Source organism: Mustela putorius, unplaced genomic scaffold (genome assembly GCF_011764305.1).
Source record: "Mustela putorius furo isolate JIRA1106 unplaced genomic scaffold, ASM1176430v1.1 tig00000275_pilon_pilon_pilon, whole genome shotgun sequence".
NCBI classification, from domain to species: Eukaryota; Metazoa; Chordata; class Mammalia; order Carnivora; family Mustelidae; genus Mustela; species Mustela putorius.
In genome coordinates, this window is record NW_025421341.1 from 33,932,181 (window position 1) to 33,957,978 (window position 25,798).

At 48.1% G+C, this 25,798-nt stretch overlaps 1 protein-coding gene across 6 annotated transcripts in view; it reads left to right on the forward strand.

Moving 5' to 3' along the window:
- DIS3L2 (DIS3 like 3'-5' exoribonuclease 2) overlaps positions 1–25,798 on the forward strand; it is a 366,495-nt gene that overhangs the window by 307,000 nt on the left and 33,697 nt on the right. For all 6 annotated transcript variants that reach the window (XM_045078897.1, XM_004773468.3, XM_045078901.1 and 3 more), the window contains one exon: positions 20,880–20,959. In XM_045078897.1, coding sequence (XP_044934832.1) covers positions 20,880–20,959 — 80 coding nt within the window. The remainder of the gene's footprint in view (positions 1–20,879; positions 20,960–25,798) is intronic.

Consider the following 25,798-nt stretch of genomic DNA (forward strand, 5'->3'; position numbering starts at 1 on the left):
CGGAGGCCTGTGTTTGACGTTCCCAGTGTCCCACCAGCCCATCTCCCTTCCTCATCCTTCCCTGCCTTCACAGAGCCTCGGCCTCCGGCTGATCGCCCCAGTCCCACACACTTCACTTCCTCTGGAAGCCTGCTCCAAAGGGGTCCAGATAGCAATATTTCATAGGTTTTCATTCATTTCGTGTTATCATTTTATTTCTTTATTACCTTCATCTCCCTCCTTGCCTGGATTCTTGAACGTCAGCTGTGGAGAAAGTAGATAATGTTGCTGCAACTTCTTACCTGCAGATCTGTGGTGTTGGCACTCCACAGGCACCGTAAATGTCACCTGCAGCCGGTGGGGGCTCCAGGACCCAGTGCCCACTTTACATCCAGTCTAGAACTTGAAGAGCTGGTCCCGTTATTCCTCAGGGCATTCCCACGTTTTTAAAAGCAGAATATTACTATAACACTGTTTTGTAGCACTCTTCCCATTCCCCTTTTAAATGGCATGTGGCAGACATTTTTCAACTAAAGAGAATTTAAGAGCTTTCAAAGTGTTTTGTAACTTGATCTCTTTTGACTTATCTTTTTAGTTTCCCACACTTTTTTTTTTTTTTTTAATATCTACCACGTACAAGTACTGTTCCAGGTATTGGGGACAAACAAAAGAGAACATGATCCCAGCTTTCCGTGTCCCAGCCCTCAGAGTAGCTTAATGTCTTATGGAGGAAATGGGATACAAATAGAAGAAGGAGGTGTGAGGGAAAAGCCTGGATGATAGGTCGCGCTGGGTTTGAGTGGAGGTAGCTGCCTAGGTGTTTTGTATGAGAACACTGGCTATGATTGGAAGGGGCCACTTTAAAAGTCAATTAGAGACAAGGTCAATCTATTTTTAAAAGTTTTCTTCTGTACAAAATAGGAATTGGCAATTTGCTATAAGAAGAAAACTGGAAATGCTGAAAATAAATTAGAAATTCTTTAATTGCCCCTTGAATTGTGACCCCCTGGGGTAAAGGAAATCTGCCAGATTAGAGAGAAATGAGCCCAGACCCGGAAGGGCAACACCCAGGGAGGGAATCCCAGCAGGTTTCTTATCTGCTTGTCAGCATTAAATTGGCAAACTCCTAAATAGGAAAATTTGCTAATGAATAACAGTCCTCTGGGTTTGAAGTACATATGAACAGGGAGCCATTACTGAGCTCTGAGAATGTAGGCTGGGCCATGCGGCAGTCTGAAACTGCTTTGCTGCAATCAGTTTCCTTCTGTAAATAACAAGGGAGCTCTCTCCTTCCGTTCTCCTGCCGTCCACTCCAGCCAAGCACTGGGGCCGCGCTCAAAGTCTTTCCTACCTCCCCGGCTGGCGTGCAGGGACGCGCTCCTGAGCTGAAGCAGAACACGGGCAAAGCTCAGAAGCTTCTCCCCTTTCTCCGCCTGCTTGGCCATCCTGCTTCCTGGACTTGATTCCTGATTCCTTGTTGCCGAGGACTTCTCAGTTCCTGTGGAGATCTGTCCTGGTTGCCCAGAGGCCTAGCTTTGAACTTCCCTTTGGTACATGCTTCAGCTCCAGACTGGCCTAGGTCCAGATCCCATTCTCTTTTTGCCACCAGCTACAAGTCAGTGAAAACTTACAGAGCAGACCCTGGGCGGGTCCACCTGGATTCTTTGACCCTGACCCTTGCACTCAGCTGTGTGACTCTTAGTTTTCTGTGCCTCCGTTTCCTAAGATTATAAGCAGTAAAATGAGATAACATCTTCCTGAGATAATCATAAAATGGAGATAACGTGGGTCACTTGTCTGGCTTGGTCCATAGAGTGAGCAACTCTGATCTCGGGGTTTTAAGTTCGAAGCCCATGTTATGATTACTTAAAAGTAAAATCTTTGGGGCACCTGGGTGGCTCAGTGGGTTAAGCCTCTGCCTTTGGCTCAGGTCATGATCTCAGGGTCCTGGGATCAAGCCCTGCGTCAGGCTAGCTGCTCAGCAGGGAGCCTGCTTCCCCACCCCCCACCCCTCTCTCTCAGCCTGCCTCTCTGCCTACTTGTGATCTCTGTCTGTCAAATAAACAAATAAAAATCTTTAAAAATTAAAAAAAAAAAATCTTTTTTAAGTAAAATCTTTAAAAAAAAAAAAAAGTAGAAATGATGTTCCTGAGATACTGTTGGTAAAATAGAGATAATCATAGTGCCTTTGCCATCAGGGTCCTGTTAGGTTAGTGTCTTGTACCCTTAAAATGCTTAGAACAGAGCCTAACACCAAACAGCAAAGGCCTGTTAGCTGTGTGGCCAGAGATGCTGAGAAAGACCCCATTTCTGTCCTCATGGAAGAGCCATCTCTACAGGGCTACTGTGGGGCCGTGGGGGTCACCGATGGCTGTGGCCTGGAAAGCCTTCCCCTCATTTGCGATCCTGCAGTTGGGGCTAGACAGAGGGGAAGGGCTTGAAATGGAGGTGCAGGGGTGAAGATGAGGCCTCTCCTACCAGCCCCCGAGCCAAACGTTCAGCTACACAGGGGTTGGGACCAGACTCCCAAACACGGGATGCCTCGCAGGGTTTGTGAGGCGAGAAGGGAGGGAGATGGAGTTCCCCTTCCTACTCCAGGTCACTCAGAGAAGTGAGGCAGAATATTGCACAGTTTATGTAACGCATCCCCAGTTGAGCTGCTTTTAGCTTTTGCTATTATAAATAGCACTGCAATTGATTATCTGCATAAAATTTTTAAAAATCATTTTGGATTATTTCCTTCGGAATAATTTCTTAGAATGACTGAATGGAAGGGAAATCTTTTTTTTCTTTTTTTTGTGATACTTTTCTCTTTTTGATTAACATACTATTTTCTTAGAAAAGTAATACTTGTTTGTTTTATAAAAATTTAGAGATTAACAAGTAAGGCCAGCAGAGGCATCAGTCATCCATGACCTGGTCATAACATTTTTCTATGTATCCTAAAGGGTGTGCGTTTTCAAAGCTTTTGATACAAACTGCCAGGTGATTTTCCAGAAAGGTTAAGCTAATTTAGGCTTTCCCCAGCAGAAACAATAGTGCATTGTCATTGCATCTCACCAAATGAAGAGTTTGTGGGTTTTATTTAATCTTCGTTTTTATGATAGGTTGAAAATGGCGTTTTATTATTGTTTTGACTTATATTTGTTTTACTGTTTGTGGGCTTGATCAGCTCCCAAGTCCTGTTTGGCATTTCTATAAAAAGGCTGATTCTATATACAATCACGAGGAACCCATAACACCTTCAGCACTACACCCACCAGCCACATTTGTAGCCAGAATTACTTTTTTTTCCTAGTAAGGTATAATTTACATACAGTAATAAGCCCTTTTCTCCTTTTTTTTTCCCCCCAGTTATATCACCCCAGAAAAATCTCAACTTTCCCTTTCATACTCTTGCTCTCCCCCCGCCCCATGGTAGCCTCTAATCTGTTTTCTGTTTCCATTGTTCTGCCTTTTCTGGAATATCATACAGAGGGAGTCATGCAGTTGGTAGCTTTTTGAGTCTAGTTCCTTTTACTTAGCATCATGCCTGCAAGGTTTACCGTGTGGTTATGTGTATCAATGGTTACTCCCTTCTATTGTAGAGTAAGTGTTCCAGGATACTGTAGGTGGCCCACAGTTTGTTTATCTATTTACCAGTTGAAGGATATCTGGGTTCTTTCCAGCTTGGGGCAATTATAGAATGATGGTGCCATAAACACCTACAGGCGTTAATGTGATAGTTTTCATTTCACTGGGTAAATACCTAGAAGGAGGAGGGTTGCTAGATCGTATGCCAAATGTCTGTTTAACTTTATTTAAAAACTGCCAAACAAGGGCACCTGGGTGGCTCAGTCAGTTGAGCTTCCAACTTGATTTCGGCTCAGGTCATGATCAGGCCATGAGCTCAAGCCCTGGGTCAGGCTCTGCACTGGGAAAAGTGCCTTGCTTAAAATTTCCTCTCTCCCTCTCCCTCTGCCCCTCCCCACATCCCTCCCTCTCAAAAAACAAAACAAAACAAAACGAAACCAAAACTGCCACACTGTTTTCTAGGTAGGGCTGTGCCACTCACCAACAATGTATGAGAGTTTTAGTTTCTTTACATGCTTACCAGCACTAGCTATTGTCAGGTTTTTGTTGGATTATTTTATTTTATTTTTTAGTCATGTGAGTACATGTATAAAAGTATTTTATTGGTGTTTTTTTTTTAAGAGTTTTATTTATTTGAGAGAGAGAGCTCATGAGAAGGGGGAGAGGTCAGAGGGAGAAGCAGACTCCCTGCTGAGCAGGGAGCCCAACGTGGGACTGGATCCTTGGACTCCAGGATCATGACCTGAGCCAAAGGCGGCAAAGGCAGTCGTTTAACCAACTGAGCCATCTACATGCCCCATTTGTTGGTGGTTTTAATTTGCATTTCCCTACTAAGTAATGATGTTAAACAAACATGTTTTCATGGGCATATTTGCTGTCTGCGTATCTTTTTTAATGAAGTGCCTTTTCATATCTTTCACCCATTTTTTACTTAGGTGGCTTAGTTTCTTATTACTAAATGTTGAGAGTTCTTATATTCTGGACCTAAACCCTCTCTCAGGTATGTGATTTACAAATATTTTATCCAGGTCTTTGGCTTGTCTTTGCATTCTTTTATTTCTTTACTCTCTCTGTGAAGAGCAGAAGCTTTAAATGTTGATGAAGTCTGGTGGATCAAATTTTTCTGTCAAGGATTTTGCTTTTGGTGCCCTAAGAAATGTCTGACTAACCCAGGATCATAAAGATTTTTCTCTGTCTCTTCTGGAAATTTTCTAGTTTTAGGATTTACATTTTAGTTCTTCCTTCTTTTAAGGACGCTTATTTCCTAGGCCCAGTTTTTTTTTTTTAACACAGTCCCAATAACTGAGACAGACATATAACTGAATACAGTTGGGATAGGTCCATCCTGAGAGCCTTGCCCGGCATGGTGCCCACCATGAACCATCTGGAAAGGAGGTGCAGCATTAGAAGCTGCCTCAGGAGTGGCTTTTAAACAGATATGAGGCTTGTTTGGCTTAAGATTTGGCATAAAAGTGAAGTTTGTATCTTCTTAAAGGAGGGTGCAGATGATAAGAGAAAAACCTCTGAACTTTCCAGATAAATCCTTCTGACTGCTGCACAAAGTCGGGTGGGTAAATGGTGCCAAGCACAGGACTTTGTCGATTACGTGCAAATACCCATGTCAGTGAGTCACCCAATCATGCTTTAATCTCATAACTAAGAGGCTTTTAAAAATTATAGTCAACAAGACAGCTTGCTAGTTATGACTGCCATTGGAATTGGGTTTTCCCTAGAACAGCTGGAGTGTAATTTGGTGGGAAGAAAGCCTGTTATGGGTGAGAGGCCAAGGATTGCTTGCCTGGGAAGGATGTGCAGCTAACATTTGATAGAAATCTGTGAAACAACAAACCCCAGCCAAGCTAAGTAGAGGCCTGCCATCTTTCATCCATGGGAAAATACACTGCAGCAAAAGTATTCAGAAAACAACATCGATTATCAACTTTATGTCAGTCACCACGAGACAGGTAAGACATGGCCCTGTGTCTAAGAAACACATGGTTCAGAGTGTGCTTCCTACTGGGTTATAGAATCTGGGAGAAGATTCCTGTTCTAGTGAAAGAGGGCAGTTGAGAGTCAGGAATGGCTTCTTCAAGGATGTTTGAGGCAGAGCAGCACACAGGTTTGATATATTCGTGGAGGAGCAGACCATGGCATGGCTGGTCGTAGGAAGGGCTCACAGGAGCAGTGGGAGATACTATTGGAGATACAACGAAGGCCAGTCATGGAGGACCTTTTTCCCTCTGCCCTGAAATATGAGTGCTTTCTTGAATTCATCATATACCATTGAAGCATTTCACGTATGGGAACGATAGGATGGGATTTTCTTTTTAGAAGGCTCTCTCTGGCAGCTCTGTAGAGAATTAATTGGGAAGGGGTCAAGGTGGATCTCAGTCAAGCCAGTTAGATGGCTGCAGCTAGAGTCCACCTGAGACCCTCTGGGGTCCCAACCTGAGGTCACACAGCTGACAGAAGGCACAGATGAGGAAGATACCGAAGAGATGGAATCAGACCCCAGAAAGAGAGAGGGTGCATCTGGATACCCTGGCTTTCTGCCTGGGCATCCAGGCAGCTGGGGTGCCACCTAGGAGAACCCCCAGGAGAAGGAAGAGTAGGCATCAGTCAGGGCCTCTCTGAGTTTGAGGTGCTTTGGACCATCTGGTTAAAGGCGCTCACAGAACAGCCAGCCAAACAAGTCTGGTGTGCCTTTACTTCCCCTGTTTGAGGTAAGCAGAAGAAACATGCATGCCTTCCAAAGTCCAGTAAGAGGGCCTGGAAAAACAATAGGAAGCCTAGAAAGCGAGGCTAGGTGAGCACATATGGGCATTGGGGAGCGGTATGAGACTTCTGTCCCCCGACCCAGAGCCTAGATGCCACACAAGGGCTTCCCCTCAGCATGGAACTGGAAGAAAGCAGCCATCATTAGCTCTCGCTGTCCCTCCCTCCCTCCCTCCTTACCTCTTTCTCTCTCTTCCCAGCTGAACCCTTCTCATTTGTTTAAAAAAAAAAAAAAAAAAGTGAATTCACTCCCAGTCCCTTTGAAACGCAACATTGTCAGTGATAGATGAGGCAGTATTCTTTAACTTCAAAGAAGAGAAAGTGAGTGAGTGAATGCAGGCCAGGGGAGTTGAAAAGTCCAAGGGAACAGGAGACACATGGGGTGACCCCGCCATCAGGAAGGGTGCCCTTGATCCCACCCCTGCTGGTGCCATGCAAAGGCACAGACAATGGCACTTTCAGTAAATCATGAAGGATCCTGAATACCCGTTTTTGTCCATTCTCAATGGGCCTTGGGCATGTTGCTTAAGATATAGCCAGCCATTTGTGCTGGGTTCCCAGCTACTCAAAGGCTCAAAGTCAAGTGCTCTCTGGACTATATAATGGAGTCTTTGCATATGTGATTTTTGGGGGAGATTTTTTTTTTCAGATTTCCATAGCTAGTCATAGTAAGGATGACCTTGTGGGTGGTGTGGGCCGGTGTCGTCCATCTCCCGTCCAGCCTTTGAGTGATGCTGAGCTTTGTGGGGTATCCATGCAGCACCTAATTCAATCACACATCTGACCCCTGCCTCTGTCTGGCACCATCCCCGTCTCTGCGCTCAGTGTGCTGTCGGGGGGCCTCGGCACAAACCCCGGCTGTCCTCTGGAGGCCTTCTGTGCTAAACAGAGAGCTCTTGGTCATTTGGCCCGCTTTCAGAATTCTCGGCCCCCTGGTGAATCTGGCATGGGGAGTGGCTGCTTGTTCTCATGAGGGAGTATGCCTGAAGATGCCTGCTGGAAGCGCCTTTTAAAAGTCCCCAGTTGTTTCCACGGTGGAGTCTTGGGAAGCAAAGGGAAGCATGACCTGGGGTCATTTAAGGGCTGGCGTGGTCACTTCCTTAATCGTCTGTGACCGTTAAGAGGCTGATTTTCTATAAAGAGGCACAGAGGCTTCCTTGGCTTATTATTAATAATAACAAACAGCTAGAATTTATTGAGTGCCTGTCGCTTGCCAAGAGCTTTCACATGTTACCTCATTTAATCCTTAAATCTTCTACCCATTTTTACAGACAAGGAGACTGAGATTTGGGATAGGGAATTTGTTAAAAGTCACATACTAGAAGCGGCAGAGTGAGAACAGAAGCTCTCCGTATTCTGCTTTGTTCTCTAGTTTCTCTTGTTGGTCGTCACTGTTTTCTATTCTCTTACAAATGAAGCAAGTGGATCAAGTCATACTCTTAGGATGACTTGGAAGAGCAGTCTTAAAATACCGATTCCATTTCTACAACATCCTCAAAACGACCAAATTACAGAGCTGGAGAACAGAGCGGTGTTGCTGGATGGTTGAGATGATGTGGGGAGAGAAGGCGGCGTGGTGAGGGGACAGTTCTCTATCCAAACGGTAGTGGCATTTCCACAGATCTACAGTGTGACCAAATGACACAGAACTAGGCACGCCGGTGTCTGCTTTCTGGGCCTGATACCGTGTTCTAGCTACATAAGCTGTAACCTTTGGTGGAAATTCGGTGAAGAGGACACAGGACCTCTCTGCACTATCTTTGCAGTCTCTCTAAATCTGTAATGATCTCAAAAAAAAAAAATGAGTTTTTCATTCACCTGGGAGGCACACCGGCACAGCACCCAGGAAAGTCTAGGTCTCAGCTCAGGGGGCCGTCTCCTGTCAGAAAGCCATATGCGCCAGAGAGCTGCCGGTGGCCTGGGAAGGGGACATGGGCAGGAAGAGGGTCCAGGTATGAGCCTCTGTCACATGTCTTTGGGAAAGGCTGAACTGGAAGTCAGGGCCTTGGGCTCCCATCTCACGGCTGCAGCTATGGGATGGGGGACAAGTTGCCCATGCCCACAGCCTCCATTCCCAGTAGGAATAGCCACAGCACCCACCTCTGAGGCTGTTAAGAGAATCCAGTGAGAGAACACATTAACGTGCTTAGCACAGGACTTACTGAGTAAGCTCAGTAAATCCTGGCCATTTTTGTTACCATCACCACTACTATTTTACCCAGTCCCAAGCTGTACCCTCCACTTCCATCGTCAGACCAATCCCATTTGTATTCACAGAACAGTGCATGTTAATTTCTACTTCGCTGGTTGTGCTCATTTATCCCTTCTACAGTTACTTGGTGAGTGCCTGCTTCACCAAAGACTGGTAGGTACTGGTTAGGTACTGGTAGGAACTGGTAGGCACAGTGATGAACACGACCAGAGTGGTCTGTGGCCTAGGAGGGCCAAAGGTCCTGTGTTCTTCCATTATGAGGGACTTCTCATTGGTGTTTTGCAAATCCTCTCTGAGGCCAGACTCAGCTCTGGCCTCATCCACTCCATGCAGGCCATTCTACCAGAGCCTTCTCTGAGCCCCAGGAGCCCTGGAGCCAGTGGGACAGTCATCTCTGCCACCTGAGACTGTCCTTTCTCCCCTGGGCCCCCATGTGCCTGGCACAGTTCCCAGCAACACGGGGACTGTGCTTGACAGGCACTTGCTCACAGAATTGTGAAATGGATGGCCAGAAGGAACCAAAGAGAGTATCTCTTCTGAGGCTTTCATCTTATAGAGGAAGTCATGGAGAGGGGCCCATGACTTAAATAACAGAAATTAGCTCTGTGAGTGCCCATCTGTTTTTTCAATAGCATAATAATAGGTCCTATATTATCCACAAATCTTAGTTTGTGGTTGTTGTTACCTTGTTTTTCTCTCTTTGTTCCTGATATCCGGTATTTTGACTAGCCGACTGGGGTGAGAAGCCTGTGGCTCTCCTTCTGGTCTTATTCCTGACGAGCTTTGTGCCAGAGCCTGTCAACCAGAGGACGGGTTCACTGAACTGGAAAAGCAGAGCCAGTCCATCTCTTTCCTTTCCTCGCTTGCTCTCCCTTGCATGGCCTTACCTGCCACGTCCATTGTCCACACAGCCCACGGCCTCTGGAGGGCCCACCCATGCGTCTTCTTCTTCCAGGCCAACTTTCCATCTGAAACTGGGCAGCTCCATCTGCTCGGCCTCTCAGTCCAGCTTCTTGATTTCAGTTCTGCCGAACAGAGGAGCGCACCTCCCCCCCAACTTGTTCTTTGGTGATGCCTTAGCTAGGAGGCCTTGGAAGACCAACCCTCAGAACACCATTTCCTGCCCTGTGTCTGTTAGGATCTAGAGGAGAGAAGTCAGTGGTTGTCAGCCCCCTGCCACCTCCAGCACAGAGGCCCGCTGGTGAGAGAAGAAACAGCAGGCGTGGCCCAGTGGGAATGGGAAAGGCATCCTGGAGTTGGGTAGGCTTGGGGTCCATTTCTGGGGGTGCCACCACCTGCTTGATACATTGCTGACTTCGGGGAGGCCTGAGCTTACATTCCTTCACCTTTAAAAGAGGAGTGCCAGGGCGCCTGGGTGGCCAAATGGGTTAAAGTCTCTGCCTTCAGCTCAGGTCATGATCCCAGGGTCCTGGGATCAAGCCCCACATCAGGCTCTGCTCGGCATGGAGCCTGCTTCCTCCTCTCTCTGCCTACTTGTGATCTCTGTCTGTCTGTCAAATAAATAAATAAAATCTTTTTTAAAAAATAATAAATAAATAAATAAAAGAGGAGAGCCTGCATGCGCGAAGCTCTTGGCAGCCTCTCCTGTTGCATATGGAAGCCGTATTTCTGCTAATTGTGGAGCCCCCCTCTTTAGTCAACAGAGGCTTGTGGGAAGCACAAGGAGTCATCAGTCGGGATTTCTCTATGGGAGCTTCCCATCTAGTGCAGACAGCATGATAGTTAAATACACAACCACAGACATGTTCCAGCTCGAGAAGAAATGAGAAGAATCCGGCCATGGTAGAAGCAATTTTCTCGTATCCGGACTGTCAGAAACCAGCCCTCTCCATGCTGTAGCAGGTCGTTGTGGCCTCTTCCTCTCCCAGGTGGAGATTAGCAGACGAGTCATTGCTGGGGCACAAGTGCTGGTCATCCTCTGTCGTGAGGCCCGTCTGCCAAGCTGGCAGGGCCCACACAGGGTATCACGGCCTCCCCACCTACCTCCTCTGCGGAGAGCGGCCTGAGGAGCCCGGTCCCCCAAGAAGAACCGTCAGGGTGGCCCTGTGATGGCAGGCCAGCAACCTCGAAGCCTCTCGTCCTCCTTCTGAGCACCCCCAGGGAGTCGCAGGCGCCGAGCACCGGCTTCCCAGATACTGCCCCCCGGGAAGGAAGGTGAACCCTACGACTGTGGAAATGCCTCAGGCTCAAGAGGGATCTCAAGTGGAGCCATCCAGTCCCAGCCAGCTTGTCCCAGCCTGCCATCGTTGTCCATCCAGTGTGATCTCAGTTCCTTAAGAGAACCAACCCCTGGTCTTGGGGCAACAGGAGCATTTGTTGCCTGAGGCAGGTACTGTTCTCAGGTGGTTTTCCTCATTTAATTTTCGCAAAAACCCTATGAAATTGGCATTGGTATTATTCCCCTTTTTCCAGGGGAGGAAACCAAGACAGAAACAGGTAAATAACTCCATGAGGGAATACAGCTAATAGGAAAAAAAAAAAGTCAGGAGTCAAATCCAGACAGCCTGAGAATGAGGCTGTGCTCTTTACTTCTGGACTGTGCGGCCGGTGCCCAGTGTCCAGTGCATGTGTGTGTGGTGGAGGTGGGTGGTTTGTAGGCCTACATTTTCACAAGGAGAATGTCCTCCGTCCTAATCTAGTAAAGCCCGAGTCCCAGGCTGGAGGGTCGCAGCAAAAGCATGAACTCTTAGATGTGCTAGAAAGAGAACTTGTCCAGTCTAGTGGGCAGAAAGAGCAGTAGAGGACCCCCTAAGGTCCGTGCAGACTGGGAGAGCCTTGGACCGCCCCCCACCCTGAATCCCAGTCCACAGCCCCTAGCAAGAGTATACAAGAGCTAGAGGGAAAATAAGAGTCTGCTTAATGAAAACATTCCCCTAAGCTTCTTGTGAAACTTATTTTTATAACAGAAATGACACATGAATTTAACATCATGTGTCATTTCTTAAGTGATTTTCAACTGTGCGATTATCCAAGGATTCTCTGTTACCAAAGCTGACTTTTCAGTTAGCAAGGCAAACAGAAAGTCTGTCCGTTTTCCTTCCTACTGGATCCTGACCCTTTCTAGCACCCTTCACCAACCTGCGTCCGTAGTTTTAGTCTTTGCATTTCATCTCAGGGGCAAACTTCTTCCTGTACTTTTCTTCAAACTTCACAAAACCCAGGTGTTTGGCTTTTACCAGAGTTAGGATGGTATCCATTAGATATGTTGTTTATAAATAAAAGGGCTAAGATACCAGTGTTTATCTTGGATGACAATAGGAACTGCAGGGACTGCAGGGCCTCCAAAGTGTCCCTTCCAGATTATTCAGAACCATCCAGTAAGCCTTCTCAAATCAACAGGTGTTTTGTGACTAGGTGGTGGTGCACCGTGATTCTTCTCCCAGGGGCTGCCCCTGAGTCCTCTGCTGCAGGCAATACCAGGTTGCAGGAACCAGGAACAATGGCACATTGGCTGCTCCAGGACCAGAAATGACCTTAGGATGTTGTCCTAGAATATGATGTCCAGACATTTGGCTCTGTCTGGGAGGAAGAAAGCAGAATTAATATGCAATCGAGTCATGAACTTTGACAGTTGCTCTTAGCTAAGAAAGCCATAGGCAGGAGAGTTCTTCCCTGCCACTTCTCTTTCATTTAAACCGCCCAAAGAGGTGAGCACTGGTCCCCCTAAAATCTTCAGAGCTTCTCTTCTCCTAGATAGAGCAGGGATTATTATGGATCCTTTATTCCAGTAAACCTAGAAAGTATCTCACATTCATCCATAAAACAATCTGTGGATGACCACAGAGGAATTCAGCTCCATTTTACAGGTGGAAAAGTTAAGGCCAGTAGGACTCCAGCACCACCCTGGAGTCTGGGATAGAACGGAGACGAGGCCAGAGCTGCTGGCTCCCAGCTTGGGGTTATATAACTCCCCAACTCCTCAAGTCCCTGGAAACTGAGGCCAATTCCCTGGAAGATCATTCTGTTCTCTCCTGTTTTTTCAAGAAGAGAGCCAGCTTGATTACTGGCTCTGAGGATTGTACGAGAATGTCCCATTTTCTTTCTTCCATGAACTGAATGCCTACTGTCATGATCAGTGTTTAATCAGGTTGTATTTGAATCTGCCTGGATCTCATACTTCTTTGTATGTTTGGCTTATATTTTGACGACCCTTATTTTAGCTATACATACCCTCTTCTGTTTCCAAAAAGGATTTGGGAAGACTTATAACGAAGGAAATAAACAGTGAAATGAATACAATAGAAAGAAAGACCAAAAACTAGAACCACAGGAAGGAGGCAGAAGTAAAGTGACATCTGTAGGCGTGAGCATAGTTCCTGTGGCTAGGCAGCGTAGTCTCTGATTTTAATATCAGGAAAGCGGCAGTCCTGCTTGGGGGAAGGGATAGGGCCGTGAAAATCATCCAGAATGCTCCAACTGTGAGTGGAATGAGCAGACAGGCTGCATGCATGCTTGTTCACCGCGCCTTGTAGTCACTGTTGTCCTATTGCCCAGAAATCTGAGGAGCAAAAATGTGGCCCCGTGACCAGGTAAGGCCTTATCAGGAAAGCCCGAGCAGGGGAATCCTGTTCTGCTGATGCTGGTCTCACCCCATAGTAAAGGCAGAGGGGGTGTGAGGCAGTGGCCAGAAGAGCTCTCCTCACCCGGACTTGCTGGTGAGCCATGAAATAAGCCCCAGTGGAGGAGGCACCATGACTGGCAGGCCGGAGAAGCCAGAACTCTCCTCTCCCCGGGGAGGCTTGTCCGTGGAAGCCAACTAAGCATGATGCGACAGGCCTGGGTTCCTCACTTGAGAGCGGCCTTCCCGACGGGTCACCCAGAGCTCTAGAGACCAACAAGTTTTTCTTCAGAGCAAGGAAAGCCTCAGCATTGAAGAATCCTTGTCCTGTCATATTTAACCTTAATGAGAATAGAACGAGCCTCTGGAACAAGGTGCCGTGGAGTCAGGAGAAGTGGCCTTAAGTGAAAACACAGCTGTGGGGTTTAGAGACGCCCCTGCAGGGAGGCGTCACCCAGCGGGGCGGCCAGCCTCACCATAGACTTTCCAACACTAATGAATCGGGAACTCCATGCTGAACAGGATTTAGTTTGACGGTCCCTGTGCCAGCAGATGGATGTATTTTTCTTGAAAGACCAGGGTGCCAGAAATCTCCATGATTACGTTACTGGAGCAAGGTTCTTTTTTGTGGTTTGGGAAGTCGAGCGTCAGGACTGCAAGATCCTCTCGCTCTTTCTCTCTCTTATTTTTTCCAGGTCAGAACCAGAGCTTGGGGTGGGGAGGAAAATCCTGCTGAATGAGCAAGTTCTTTCTTAAAAAGCTCTCTCCAAGTCCAAAAAGACTTCAGTGGACTTAGGAGAAGGAAACCTAATACATTTGCCGTAGAATCCTTGTGAACCAAGAGGAAGCCAAGTCCACAGCATCTTTGTCTTATAAAAGAAAGCAAAGAGGAGATGGAAAAAAAGAAACAATGCTCGGGAGATCCAAACCAAACAAGAAACACTGAAGAAGAAAAAAAAACTAAAGATCACCTCGGAGAACGTGAAGATTTCCTTCTAATACGATTTTTCAATGGCAAAACCAAGGCTCAGGTGGAGGTCCCTTCTGCGCGTCAAAAGTGTCATCAGTGGCATGCCTGAGATGTGGGAAGTGTGGGGGGGATTTGCCACTTTGGGCTGAAGGAAGAGTTGGACACCCCGGCAAGACCGGTGGACTGGAGAGGTGAGAGCCGACTGTGCGGCGGCCGCAGGCTTCCCAGGCTGCTCCTTGACCCGCGTTTGAACCTCGGTCCTAATAGCTAGCAGATTGAAGGAGGCTTGCAGGCCTCCTGGAGAACCCATGTTGGTTTGAACTAGAGTGATCCTGGCTACAGACCCGGCACTCTGCTTTGAGCAGAGTGCCCCCACCCCTGTGAGAGGGACTCGGAACCTGGCGCCCAGGTCCCCACCTCAGGTACAAAGCAGCCTGCAAGGGCTGTCTGGGCCATGGTCAGAGACACACCCCCCCACCCCAATTGTCCACTGGAGGTCATTTCGATGCTATTGTGGATGAAGTTGGCAACTCCTCAACATTGAAGGTCAGGCCAGGCGTTGTCAAAAGCACCCGAAGCTCAGAGCCGGTGTCCACCTCAGCTGATGGGGTTTAATACCAAGTGGCCTGTGCGTGATGTACTCTAGGAACGTGGCTGTTTGGAACTGTATCTCTGAGCAGATTGAGACCTGATTCACTCACTGGCCAAGGGGAACTTCTGGCATGCCACCTTTAGCCCCATTTCCTTTCCTGACCCTTACTCTTTTTCCATTATTCTCATGAATGTAGTCTGGCCCGTCAGCTTCACTGGATTGGCATACAAAATAAGGTCACATGTCCTTGAAGAGTTACATTCGATGACTCCATGGACCCCTCTGCTGCTTAGCCCGGGGCATCTCCTCTCCGGCCTCGGTCCACCTGAGGGGGCTTCTGTGGTCTGGAACTCTTGTTGCTTACTTGCCACCTGCAAGAAACATGGCCCAGCTACCTCCCTGGCCATCCCCCTGCCCCAGAGCCCAGAGGGACTGAAGAAGGGCCGCTTGCAGGCACGACAACCCCAACACTATAACCCACACTTCCACAGTGAATGTGAAAGGACTATTCTCTCCCAACAGTCCTGGCCCCTTCCACCCAGCCCAGCTCCTTGTCGCCCACTGGGGCCCAGTCTGGAGCAGGAGGGCTGGATCTAAAGAGGTCCCAGCAGGAGTCTCAGACTCTAGTTCCCCAGCACCTGCCCTCTTCTTGGTTCTAGCCTGAGCCCCTAAAAATAAAAGGCTCTTCCATTTCCTGCCCAAGGGAGATCAGCCTGGCCTTTGTCCAGAGGAAAGCCTTGCCTCTAACTAGATCCGTCTTGCTGGTAGAGGCTGACAGAGTGACCTCCTTACTGCCTCTTGGGCCTCCTTCTCTTCTTGCCCGATTCCAGGAATGGGGTACAATTGGAAACTGTCCTCCCCGGGCAAAGGTTGACTAGCACCGCTGCCTCTGGAAAGGCAAAAGATGGACCTGGTGAAGTGTCACAGTGACAGTCGTTCTGAACTGAGCAACTCCACGGGTGGGGCCCAGTGGTCTTGATGTAGCCGGAGGGCCTGGGTGCGTGCTTGCTGGGCCAGGCTCGTAGGACACAGTCAAGAACTATTCTTGAGTGAAAGACTGTCTGTGTCTATCTTCAGGGGTGCTGGCAAGATGGGAGCACATGGGCTTCTCATCTGGTGGCCATTCCTGAGGGCACAGAGGTGAGGCAGGATTCCTTCACCTCTGAAGTTAGAGGAGGCCAGACAACCTCAGGGATGAGACTGGGGGACTACAGATCTGTCCAGCCAGGATCAGAGCATGCTGAGGGGCGCAGAAACCTGCAGGGGGCGCCTCTGGCGTGTAGGAGATGACTGGGCAGCTGTTCTCTACTAGCCTGGTCAGCTCAGCGATGTGCACTGAGCACCTGTTGTGGGCAGTGCTGAGTGTTCTGCGTGTGGAGGGTACCCGGTGAAGGTGTCACCCCTCCGCCCCCCCGGGCCCTTGGACCACTGGGGAGGGAGGCCCTGCTTCCAGTTACCAGAGGAGAGAGTTGTGAAAGACCAACTTTCACAGAGAGAAGCTCAAAGAATGCGTGGGGTCTTGCTGGGGTAGACAGGAAGGGCCCTTCTAGAAACAGTCACAGCCTAAGGAAGGGCTGTAGGTATGAAAGTACAAGGCGTGATCCAAGCTCACACAGTGAGCTCCACCGTGAGGGTCAAGTGCTTGGGATTTTGCAGCAGGTGCAATGAGAGCGTGGGGGCACCCTTCCCTGTCAGGCAGGCTTAGGTGTCTCCCTTAAGACTCCTGTCACCTTCCCTGAGGTCCTCCCTGGTTGGCACCCTCTCCTCAGTGCATGCCCCCCTCGCCATCCCTCCGTCACAGTCCATTTTTGTTCGCGTGGGGAGCCAACCCAACTAGTCTAACTGGCTGTTAGACTAGTTCTTATACCTGTGGCAAATAGCAGGAAGCCATCGGAGGTATTTAAAGAAGGAAGTGTCATCAGGCTTGTTTTAGAAAGATAACTCAGCTGCATTGTGGAGAGTGGCACCAAGAAGTGGGTAGACATGTTATGTGTCTGTGTCCTAGAGAGAGGATGTTACAGAAGAACAGTGGAGGTCTGGGTGGCCAACAAGGACCAGGCCTGGCTCCCCCAAGCATCCAGCTCTGTTTTTCTGCGGGTCTCTAAAGGCTGTTTCTTCTGTGAATTGGGCTTCCTTCTCAGGCTGAGAGCGAGCTAGCTTCAGCAGCTCTGGGCCCTCATGCCCAGAAGCACTCAGCAAACATCCCCTCACATCTCACGGGCTTCATTAGGTCCCTTGGCCTTGCCTGAACCAGTTCCTAGGCCAGGAGATGCCAGGCACTGATTGGCTTGGGTTCCTGATCAGTTACTGAGAGGTGTACAAGGTCACCTTAGAATGGCCAGGCCCAGCCTAGGACACTGGATCCGCTTCCCCCTGGATTCCATGGCCTGTGTGGGAGGGTAACTAGGTGAGTAAGTGTAGGGTGTCATTGGGAAGGAGGAAGGCCTGCGGGCTTGGCATCTCGGTCTGCTGCATGGACTAGTTGCACTCCTTCATTCATGTGTGGAACCTTGCACAAAGTAGGTACTTACCAACATTCCTGCACGCCTGCAGTGATACACTTTTGTGGATAAGCTTGTCTGGGAAACATCATGTTATCATCCTGGGTGAATTTCAGACCTCTCATGGGAGACCTTTTCATCCCAACCTCCCAATTCTCCATTCTGCTCCTATCTTGAGGACTGACTGCCCCATCTCCAAGGTCAGAGAAAACTTACTCTCTGACCACAGCCTCCAATGCCCCCCACTCCCTCACTCAGTGACTCCCACAGTTCACAGTCCTTGACCTCAGGGACACTCAGGAGGCTGGTGTGGTCCAGTGGTTAGCAACATGGGTCACACTTCAGTCCTGCAACTGATTTGCTAATTTGGGCAAAAAGTACTTAGAATTGTCATGTCACAGGAGCATAACATGCTCAATAAATAGTAACACCAAACAAGACATCTGTCACCCAGATCTTTCTGTTTTCTTCCAATCGGCCCCTTGCATTTTTATTTCTCACCTGTTCCCCCTTAGAGTCTCTGGCCCATCTGTTGCCAATATCCTATCTCTACTCCCTTGCTCCATTATTCTTCCCTCAGACCTTCCTGGCAAATGCTCAGCTTTGGACCAACCTAACTTTCTTCATGCCAATGTCTAAGTTGCTAGAAAAAAAAAAAAAAAAAAAAAACAACCAACATCTGGACAGATGGTTGCTATAGAAACTTCAGTTCCTGTGGCCTCAGCTGGACCGTTAGTGCTCCCTGGCAGCCCTCATGCTCTTCCCTGGTCAACGGTTTTTCCTGCTCTCCAGAGAAACAGTTTCAAGCCTTCATCACTTTCCCCCAACCCCCTTTCCTTCCCTCACCAAACCCTCCATTCCTTGTGGATTATTTGACCTCCTAATTCTCAGAAAAGAACAAAAATCAGACTGGAACATTCCAAACCACCACCATCCCCCATCCTGCTCCCCCCCCCACACACACACACCTCCGCCAAATCCACAGATACATCTGCATCCCTGCCCAGCCCTCCCCACTGCTACGGCGCAGGAAGGGTCATCCACTTCCGCGTTGGCGTCCTCTCGTTCCTCCAGTCATCTCAGCCACCTTGACTCTTCATTTACCTCCCTCTCTCTCGTGTCTTCGAGCCTGCCCTCTGTAGTGCTTCTTTTATATCCGCATTTAAACAGCCTGTTGTCCTACCACATGCTCTGCTTTAAGCCCCATCCTCTTGTCCGGTCCTGTTCCAATCCATTCATCTTGACTCTTCCCCCACCACCGTCTAATTTGCTAAAAGAACTACATGAACTCACAATCCCCACTTCCTTACCTTCTACTCATTTTTCACCCAATCACGCCCTGCCCTCTGCTTCCCCCCCTCTCCTGTGAGTCCTTGTTGCTAACTCCAATGGACTCTTTTTGGTCTTGGATGCCAGTTCCTCTCTTACTTGACCTCTTAGAGGGATTGAATGCCGCTGACTGCTCCCTCCTTGAGATATGTTCTCCTCTTGGCTCCTGTAACAACAGAACTCAAAACTCCCTTGCCCCTCCTCCTTAACCTGCATTGCACTGCTCCAAAACCCAGCTGTGCTAGCAAAGACCTCGTTTTCCCTCTATATACTCTCTTGGGTGTGTTCTTGTCCACACCAGTGGCTTTAGTTACCATCTTACCATCCAGAGGCTTCCAAATTTTGCACCTCCAGATCACAGTCTTGCCTAAAAAATTCAGAATTGTTTATACAAGCTGCCTGCTGTTCATCTGCATGACAATGCCTCTCAGCACCTTAAAATCAGCGCTCTCAAACTAAACTCAAGCTCTCCTTCCAAACCTGCTATTCCTCCTGGTCACGGTGAGTAGCAGCACCATCCATCCTGCTGCCCGAGGGAGAGCACCTTAAACATTGTCCTTGACCTCTCCCCGGCAGTCTTCCTGTCCAGACCATCGCTGAGTCCTCTAGTTCCAGTGAGGTGCAAAGAGTGTGGGTTTTAGCTGAAATTCTAATTGTGGTTTGGACAAATTACTTAACCTTTCTTAGCCTCAAGTTCCTCCCCTGTAAAAAGGAAATCATAATACCTACTTCAAATGGTTGTGGTCAGGGTAAAGGAGAGCCTTTACTTGGTAGGCTTTCAATAAATATGAGTTCTCCATTCAGTACATAGGAGTGCTCATCTGTCCCGTCCCCTCCCTGCACCTCCCCAGTCACCTCCATGTTGAATTGATATTTACACAGTTTCTTGACCTCAAGAATGAAATTTCCCTTAATTCCTTCATGACTAAGGACTGTGGCTCATAGCTCCTTAGATTTATCCTAAAGAATTTGGAAAATGCAAAGAAAGGAGAGGAACACTGTTGCCATCGATCCCTCCGGTCTTTCTTCTAGGTGGTCCCTGTTCCGTTTTACATAGTTTTCTTGGTATATAATCACATATGCATCCTGCTTTTTTCCAACTAATCCAGATATTCTCCCAGATCAATCAAAATCCTTCAGAAACAGTTGAATGGCTGCTACCCTGCGTGGGATTGTGTCATAGTTTACCTGGCCACCTGCACTGCTGGGCTTTTCGAGTCTTTCCAGTAAATGATACTGAAGTGAACAGTTTCACAGAAAAACGTTAGCTCTTACATTTATGATAATTTTTCTAAGCCATAAATTCATAAATTGCATAAAGCTTATAAATCCTGAGCTAAAAGATTTGGAAATTTCTAAGTGGAGCAGTCTTTGAAATGGACTCAGTGAATATAGGCCTGGCCTCAGCCACAAAGGGAGAGGTCAAGAGAAAATGGTATAGTTAATAGATTTTTTTTTTAAAAAAACAATGATTTTCGATTTTGCTGAAAGAGGGTTGGGAAGGCCCAAGCAGGGCTCTGTAGGGAAAACATGCCTTTGACTTGAAGTTCCTGGCTTCATGATGGTGAAGAAGGGATTGTTTCTGTTTTTGTATTTTCATCTGGGTCAATAAGAGGACAAACCATTCCTACAAGCTCTTTTCCCTCTCAGGAAGAGAAAACCCGTCCAGCATCTAATGATGCAGATCTGTGTTAACAGCCTTGCAGTTAAAAAAAAAAAAAAGTTAGAATAATGTATCCTGATGTGCAGTTAATTTTAGTTAAAATTTCCCTGGCAATTTAAAAACCTGGTTAATCTGTAAATCTAATAATTGGCTTTAGGTTTAGAAATGTTAAAGCTGCCCTCACCACCTCAGCTCTAGCAGGACTCACACAATTTCCCTGAATTCTGCACTCACCTGAGCACGCCCTTCTGGAATCCAGAAAGCAACAAGACCTCATTACCAGATCTGGTTCCTGATCTCCCCTAATAGAGAAAGTTACTGAGTGCCTCAAAGCTGACACATCCAAAACCAAACTTTCGGCTTTCTAGCCACCTCTAGATTCAGTCTTCCCACTCAGCCATGGAACCTACCTGATTGTCCAAATCAAGAACTTGAACTGTCTTGGATTTCTTCTTTTCCCATCTCACCACTCCCTAACATAGAATCCCTCAGCATATCCTGTTGACTCTACTTCTAAAACTTTAGTTCTTTTTTTTTTCAAGTTTTTATTTAAAATTCTAGTTAGGGGCGCCTGGGTGGCACAGTCGGTTTGGGTGTCCGACTTTTATTTTCGACTCAGGTCGTGACTTTTTCCTCATTTCAGCAGCCAGAATGAAGAGCACATGCTGCCTTGACTTCATTATTTCTCTCTTCTCTCTTCCCACAGCTGAAACTTGCTTTCACTCTGGATCACGAGACTGGACTGCCTCAAGGATGTCACATCTACGAGTACCGCGACAGCAACAAGTAAGCCACTGGGTGGGGAAGAAAGGAGCTTCCCCTCACCCTGTCCCACAGAGGGGGCAGCGCCTGTGGGTTCTGTCACAGCGGGCTTCTCTGACAAAGGCTTGTCAGGAAGGGACTCACACTTTGGGGGGGCTCTCCTGGAAAAGAGCTGGCACAGAACTATTTCTCCTGTCAAATCTCTTGGGCTCCTAAATGTAGGACTTGAAGTACTTGTGTGGGAGGTATGACACATCTATTCAGAAGCAACCTTCCTTTCCAGATGTCAGTTTTTCCTCTGGGGGACCCCACCCCCACCCCACCGCCACCACCTGTCTCCAAGGCCACGCTTGCTAGTTTGGTTCACTGAGTGACTTTGGCTTGTGCCCTTGGGTCTGACCTCACCTCTGTGACTAGGTTTTGTTGTGTTAGTCTACCTTGTGAGCTTTATACTCGGGGGATTTCTGGGTCCTTACAGAGACTCAAGTAGGTAATCTTATTATTAGAAAGGGGGCACCTGGAAGGTTGCTCTAGGAGCTCTTTCCTTCACCACAGACTACTTTCCTGACTGTGTAGTTTTGTCTGTGACACAGTGAGTGCCCGCTGATAACAATGACAGTGGTGAGATGAGCAACAATGGCAGCTACCAGTGAGCCCCCACACTGGGCGTCAGGCACACCTCTGGGGACATTACATCTCTTATCCTGTGTGACCCTGATAGCACCCCGAAGAGCTTTCCTCCATTGTTACCACTGCTGTATGTGCAGGAGCTGAAGTCTAGGGAACGGACGTAACTTGCTCTGGGTCACTGACCACAGCCGTGTGAGGAAGAGTCACCATGAACCCAGTTGCTCTGGGAAGAGAATAGATGAACAACAGCTGTTGTCCCGCCTTGCTATTTCGGAAACCCCAGTCAGTGACAGGAACAGTCCCAACCTGGACTTGCGGACTGATTGTTTAACTATGTGAGCTATTTAATGGTACTCACTGGAAGGAATCCAGTAAGCACATGCCAGTGGAACTGTCCTTTATATTCCAGAAGAGAAACTTAGGTCTTCCTGAAGAACTCCTACTCTGGTTCCCCAGAGGGGTTATGGGGACAGGGTGGATGGGTTACTGGGCGCCTTTGTGACTGAAATCTCCATCCATATTAGTTTCAAGGTGTTACTCTTATCATTCATCTTTAGAGGATGCTGTAGTAAGCTGTTGTGTACCCTCTGTTCCTACCGGATTAATCACTTAGGAAAGACTGACCAAGTGCCCTTAACAGCATCTTTTTTCCTCTTGGATGGCACTGTTTCTAGAAGCTCCAGGGTTTCTGGGCTGTCGTGTTGAGATACCATCTCGGCGTCTCATAATGCTGAATTTGGCAGGGAAGCAGGGCTGGACTTCTTGGATCCAGGGATGGGGACCACTGAGTAGGTCTCCTGGGGGCAGGTGCAGGCGTCACTAGGGAGTTAGAGAAATGCCAGCCATAATCTGCTCATCCATGCTGCCCTGCGCTCCCCACATTGGTGCCCGCCGGATGGCAGGGCGATGGCAGCCCTGCGCACATGAATAGTGGCAGCAAGAGCAGTCTTTCAGCCCAGGGTGCTGACACACTCCAGTTCTGGCCCGACTCCCTGCTTCTCGAGAAAGAGGTTGGCAGCCATTTCATTCAGTGGGAGGACGACAGACCGTGGGACGTCTCAGTGACCCCTTGCTGTGGCTCTGTCTCGCTCGTCCTCCTAGAGGCAGTCTCGCGGTTCATTAGCAGTGTGTGGGCAGATGTCCTAACCTCTGAGCCTCGGGTTTCTTCATCTGTTAAGAACAATGGGACTAAGGATGCCTTCCGCCAAAACTGGGGGAATGATGGTCCTGGGGATGGAAATGATATGTTAAGGACATCATTACAGCCTAGCACGTCAAGTGCCCATAGTAAGTGTGCCTCTCCTGCCCAAACAGAAGAATTACGTCAGGGCTTCCATTTCGTTTGCCAGTGGCCGCAAGCCTACCTCCATGAGCCGGGGCAGCAGCTCAGGGAGGACGAGTAGGGAAGAGGTTGGTAGGCATGGCGTTGGCTGTTGTCTGCTGGGGGCGACACACTCGGTCTAAAGGCAGCCTTCTCTGTCCACATGTGAATTGCCAAGGGAGGCCTGTAGAATCCCATGAGCTTGACTGATTTTCTCCTCTCCCCTGGGCTCTGCCCTGTCTGTGTTCCTCTCTTCACTTTTAGGGTCATTTCCCCTAGAGTGCCTGAATCCCAGTATTGGTGTGACAGGGGTGTTTGGGAAATAAGGCTGTTTCACCCCAGGCTCTGAGGAGTTCATGTTTCCTCAGGCAAGTCACACGAATGCAAGAGCCGCATAGTGAGAAGGTTTGCCTAAGAAATTAGCTTGATATCTGAAGATTAGTTTGGTACAATTCATTATTGAAACTACTGCTTTTACTATAATAACTCATGGTCATTTTAGTATTTAGCTCTGTCAAATTCAGTCCATCCGCGAAGAGGGTGTAAATAAGTATTGAGATCATTGAGATGGTGGTCCCCAGTGGTCATTCCCTTCAAATGGAGTCGCCCTGCAAATAGGCACTCTGCTTTTATTTTCCCTGGATGCTCTTCTCAGCTTCCTTCCCTGGAAACATCCTGGTGGCCCTGGTATTTGGCCCCATGCCATCCTGTTCTTCATCTGCATTAAGGGGCTCATGCTTGCCCCTGGGCTCCAGGGAGGACAGGCCCTGGGACTGGTCTATATCTGATATCCGGCTGCACTTGGACCCTGCCTGTTATTGGGCTAGAGGGCACAGTCCTCAGGTCAGCATTCGTAACCGAGGTCATTAGAAGAAGGTAGCTGCCCTATTGTGCCTGGAGCCAGATTGGTAAAGCTCTTCACTCAGATTATCCCTTTAGCCCCTCAAAAGTTGGTCACATGTGCCCCTAAGAGACGTGAGGCCTCTCCCCACCACGCCAACAGGTGCTACCAGTGTCCACCACGGACCTTCTATTTTTCTGCTGTAGAAAGCTTCACTGCCTTTAATATGCAATCCAGGGAACCTGGGGCTGACTGAGAGTCGTTTCTCAGACTCAGGTTTGGAGATTTCTTCACGGGCCTAGGAAGAGGCCACGAAGAGCGAGTATGTGATTCATAAGTCAGTCACGCGTTCAGTAGGCTCCCGCCCCATACCACATGTTGTGCTAGGCACTGGGGCACAAGAGATGACTTACACCTGTTCCAGGGCCTTGAGGAGTTTGTGCAAAGAGCAGACCTCACTGCAGCTCCCCTGGGGGACTCACGCTCCACAGTGGGGGGAGTCAAAGGCTATGGGAGTGCAGATGAGGAAAGTAGCTGCTTCAGACTTCAGAACAACTGTAAGGACAGTTGTACCTTTCATGGATGGAGAACTGTGTCCAGAATGTTCCCTTGCCTCTGTCCCCACAACCCTCCTCACAGTGCCGGGGACCAGGAACTACTTGGCACACTGCCTCTGGCTCTTTGACCTCCAGCCTATCCTCTCTGTCACCAGAGGGAGCTTTGCATAACTTTTCATTCTGGTTGCTTTTGAGACCTGATTTTTTACTTTGGTGTTCGATAGTTTTACGGCAGTCAGTCAAAGGGTAGAATCGTTTTTATTATGTTGCTGGGGGCTCGGTGTGGTTCTTCCATTTGGAAATTCTTCTCTGCTCTCTCTTTGATTCTCTCCAGTCTTTCCTAGAGCTCCTGTTAGAAACCTGCCGTGTTATCAGTCTGCTCTTTTCCTCCATCTCCCTTTCTTTTGCCAGTGACAAATTCCAGCACTTCCTCAAAAACATCTGTGAGTTTACTGACCCTGTAGCTGTTCATAATGGGCTGTTTAGTACTCTTTTCGAATGTGAAGGTTTGGGTTTTATTTTTAAGTTTTAGAAGTTCTGTTTGGAGCTTTTTAAAATCAGCCTATTAATTTTGGGTTTTAGTTTAGTTTTTTAGTGCCCTAGTTTTTATTATGATTTCTGTCCCTTTCATCTCTTTATTTATTTTGATGACACATATCGTGTCTTTTGAAGTGTCCAATTATCTCTAGTTTTAAGAGTACTATCTTTTGCATAAGTTATGTCTGTCACCTTGCCTTTGTGGTGGCGCACTTCCTCACTTGGTTGTTCTTTTTTATCAGGAGACCGTCTTAAGTCGGGATTGTTTTCACCATGGGAGCCGTGAGTTGTGGGGGTCTGTGTTCATCACTTCGGTGTTAGTTCCACCAAGACCCCAGGGTTCCAGAGGCCCAGCTAGTTCTGTTAGGATTCCCGGAAGCTGGGTAGGATGGATTCAGCCTCTACACCAACCCATGCCATGTGGGCTTTGAATCTCCTTTCTGCGAAGGAGAGACCTCTGCTCTGCTTCACGTACGGACTCTCCGGGCTGTGAGAAAGGTCTTCCTGTCCCTGTTTAAAGACCAACAGCCCTTCCTAGATTCCTGACTCTCGGATCCATTTCCCTGGCCAGGTCTTCTTCCTCCTGTGGGCATGAAAATCCTAGAGCCTGTAACTGTGTCAGAGTTTGATCATCCCAGCCCCAGCTTCCATGATAAAGATTCTGGCTTTGACTTAGTTTCCTCTTTATTTTAGGTAACTGGGGATCTTCCCATTATTCTCTGATGCTTAGTTTTATATTCAAATGGTTCTAATCATGTATTTCCTCATTTTCCTGTGGTTGTGTAGGGAAGGAGGTCCCCATCCATTCAGTCTACCATCTCGTCAGAACCACAGGTCTGAATGAACTGAATGCGAATCTGAGTACGCACTTGTTCATGCAGCGTTCTGAGGGTTTCTGCTAGGGACCAGTATAGCACTAGGCACTGAGGCTACAGAGCTGAATGAACATTTGCGTGGCCCTCAGAGGCCCTGGACTA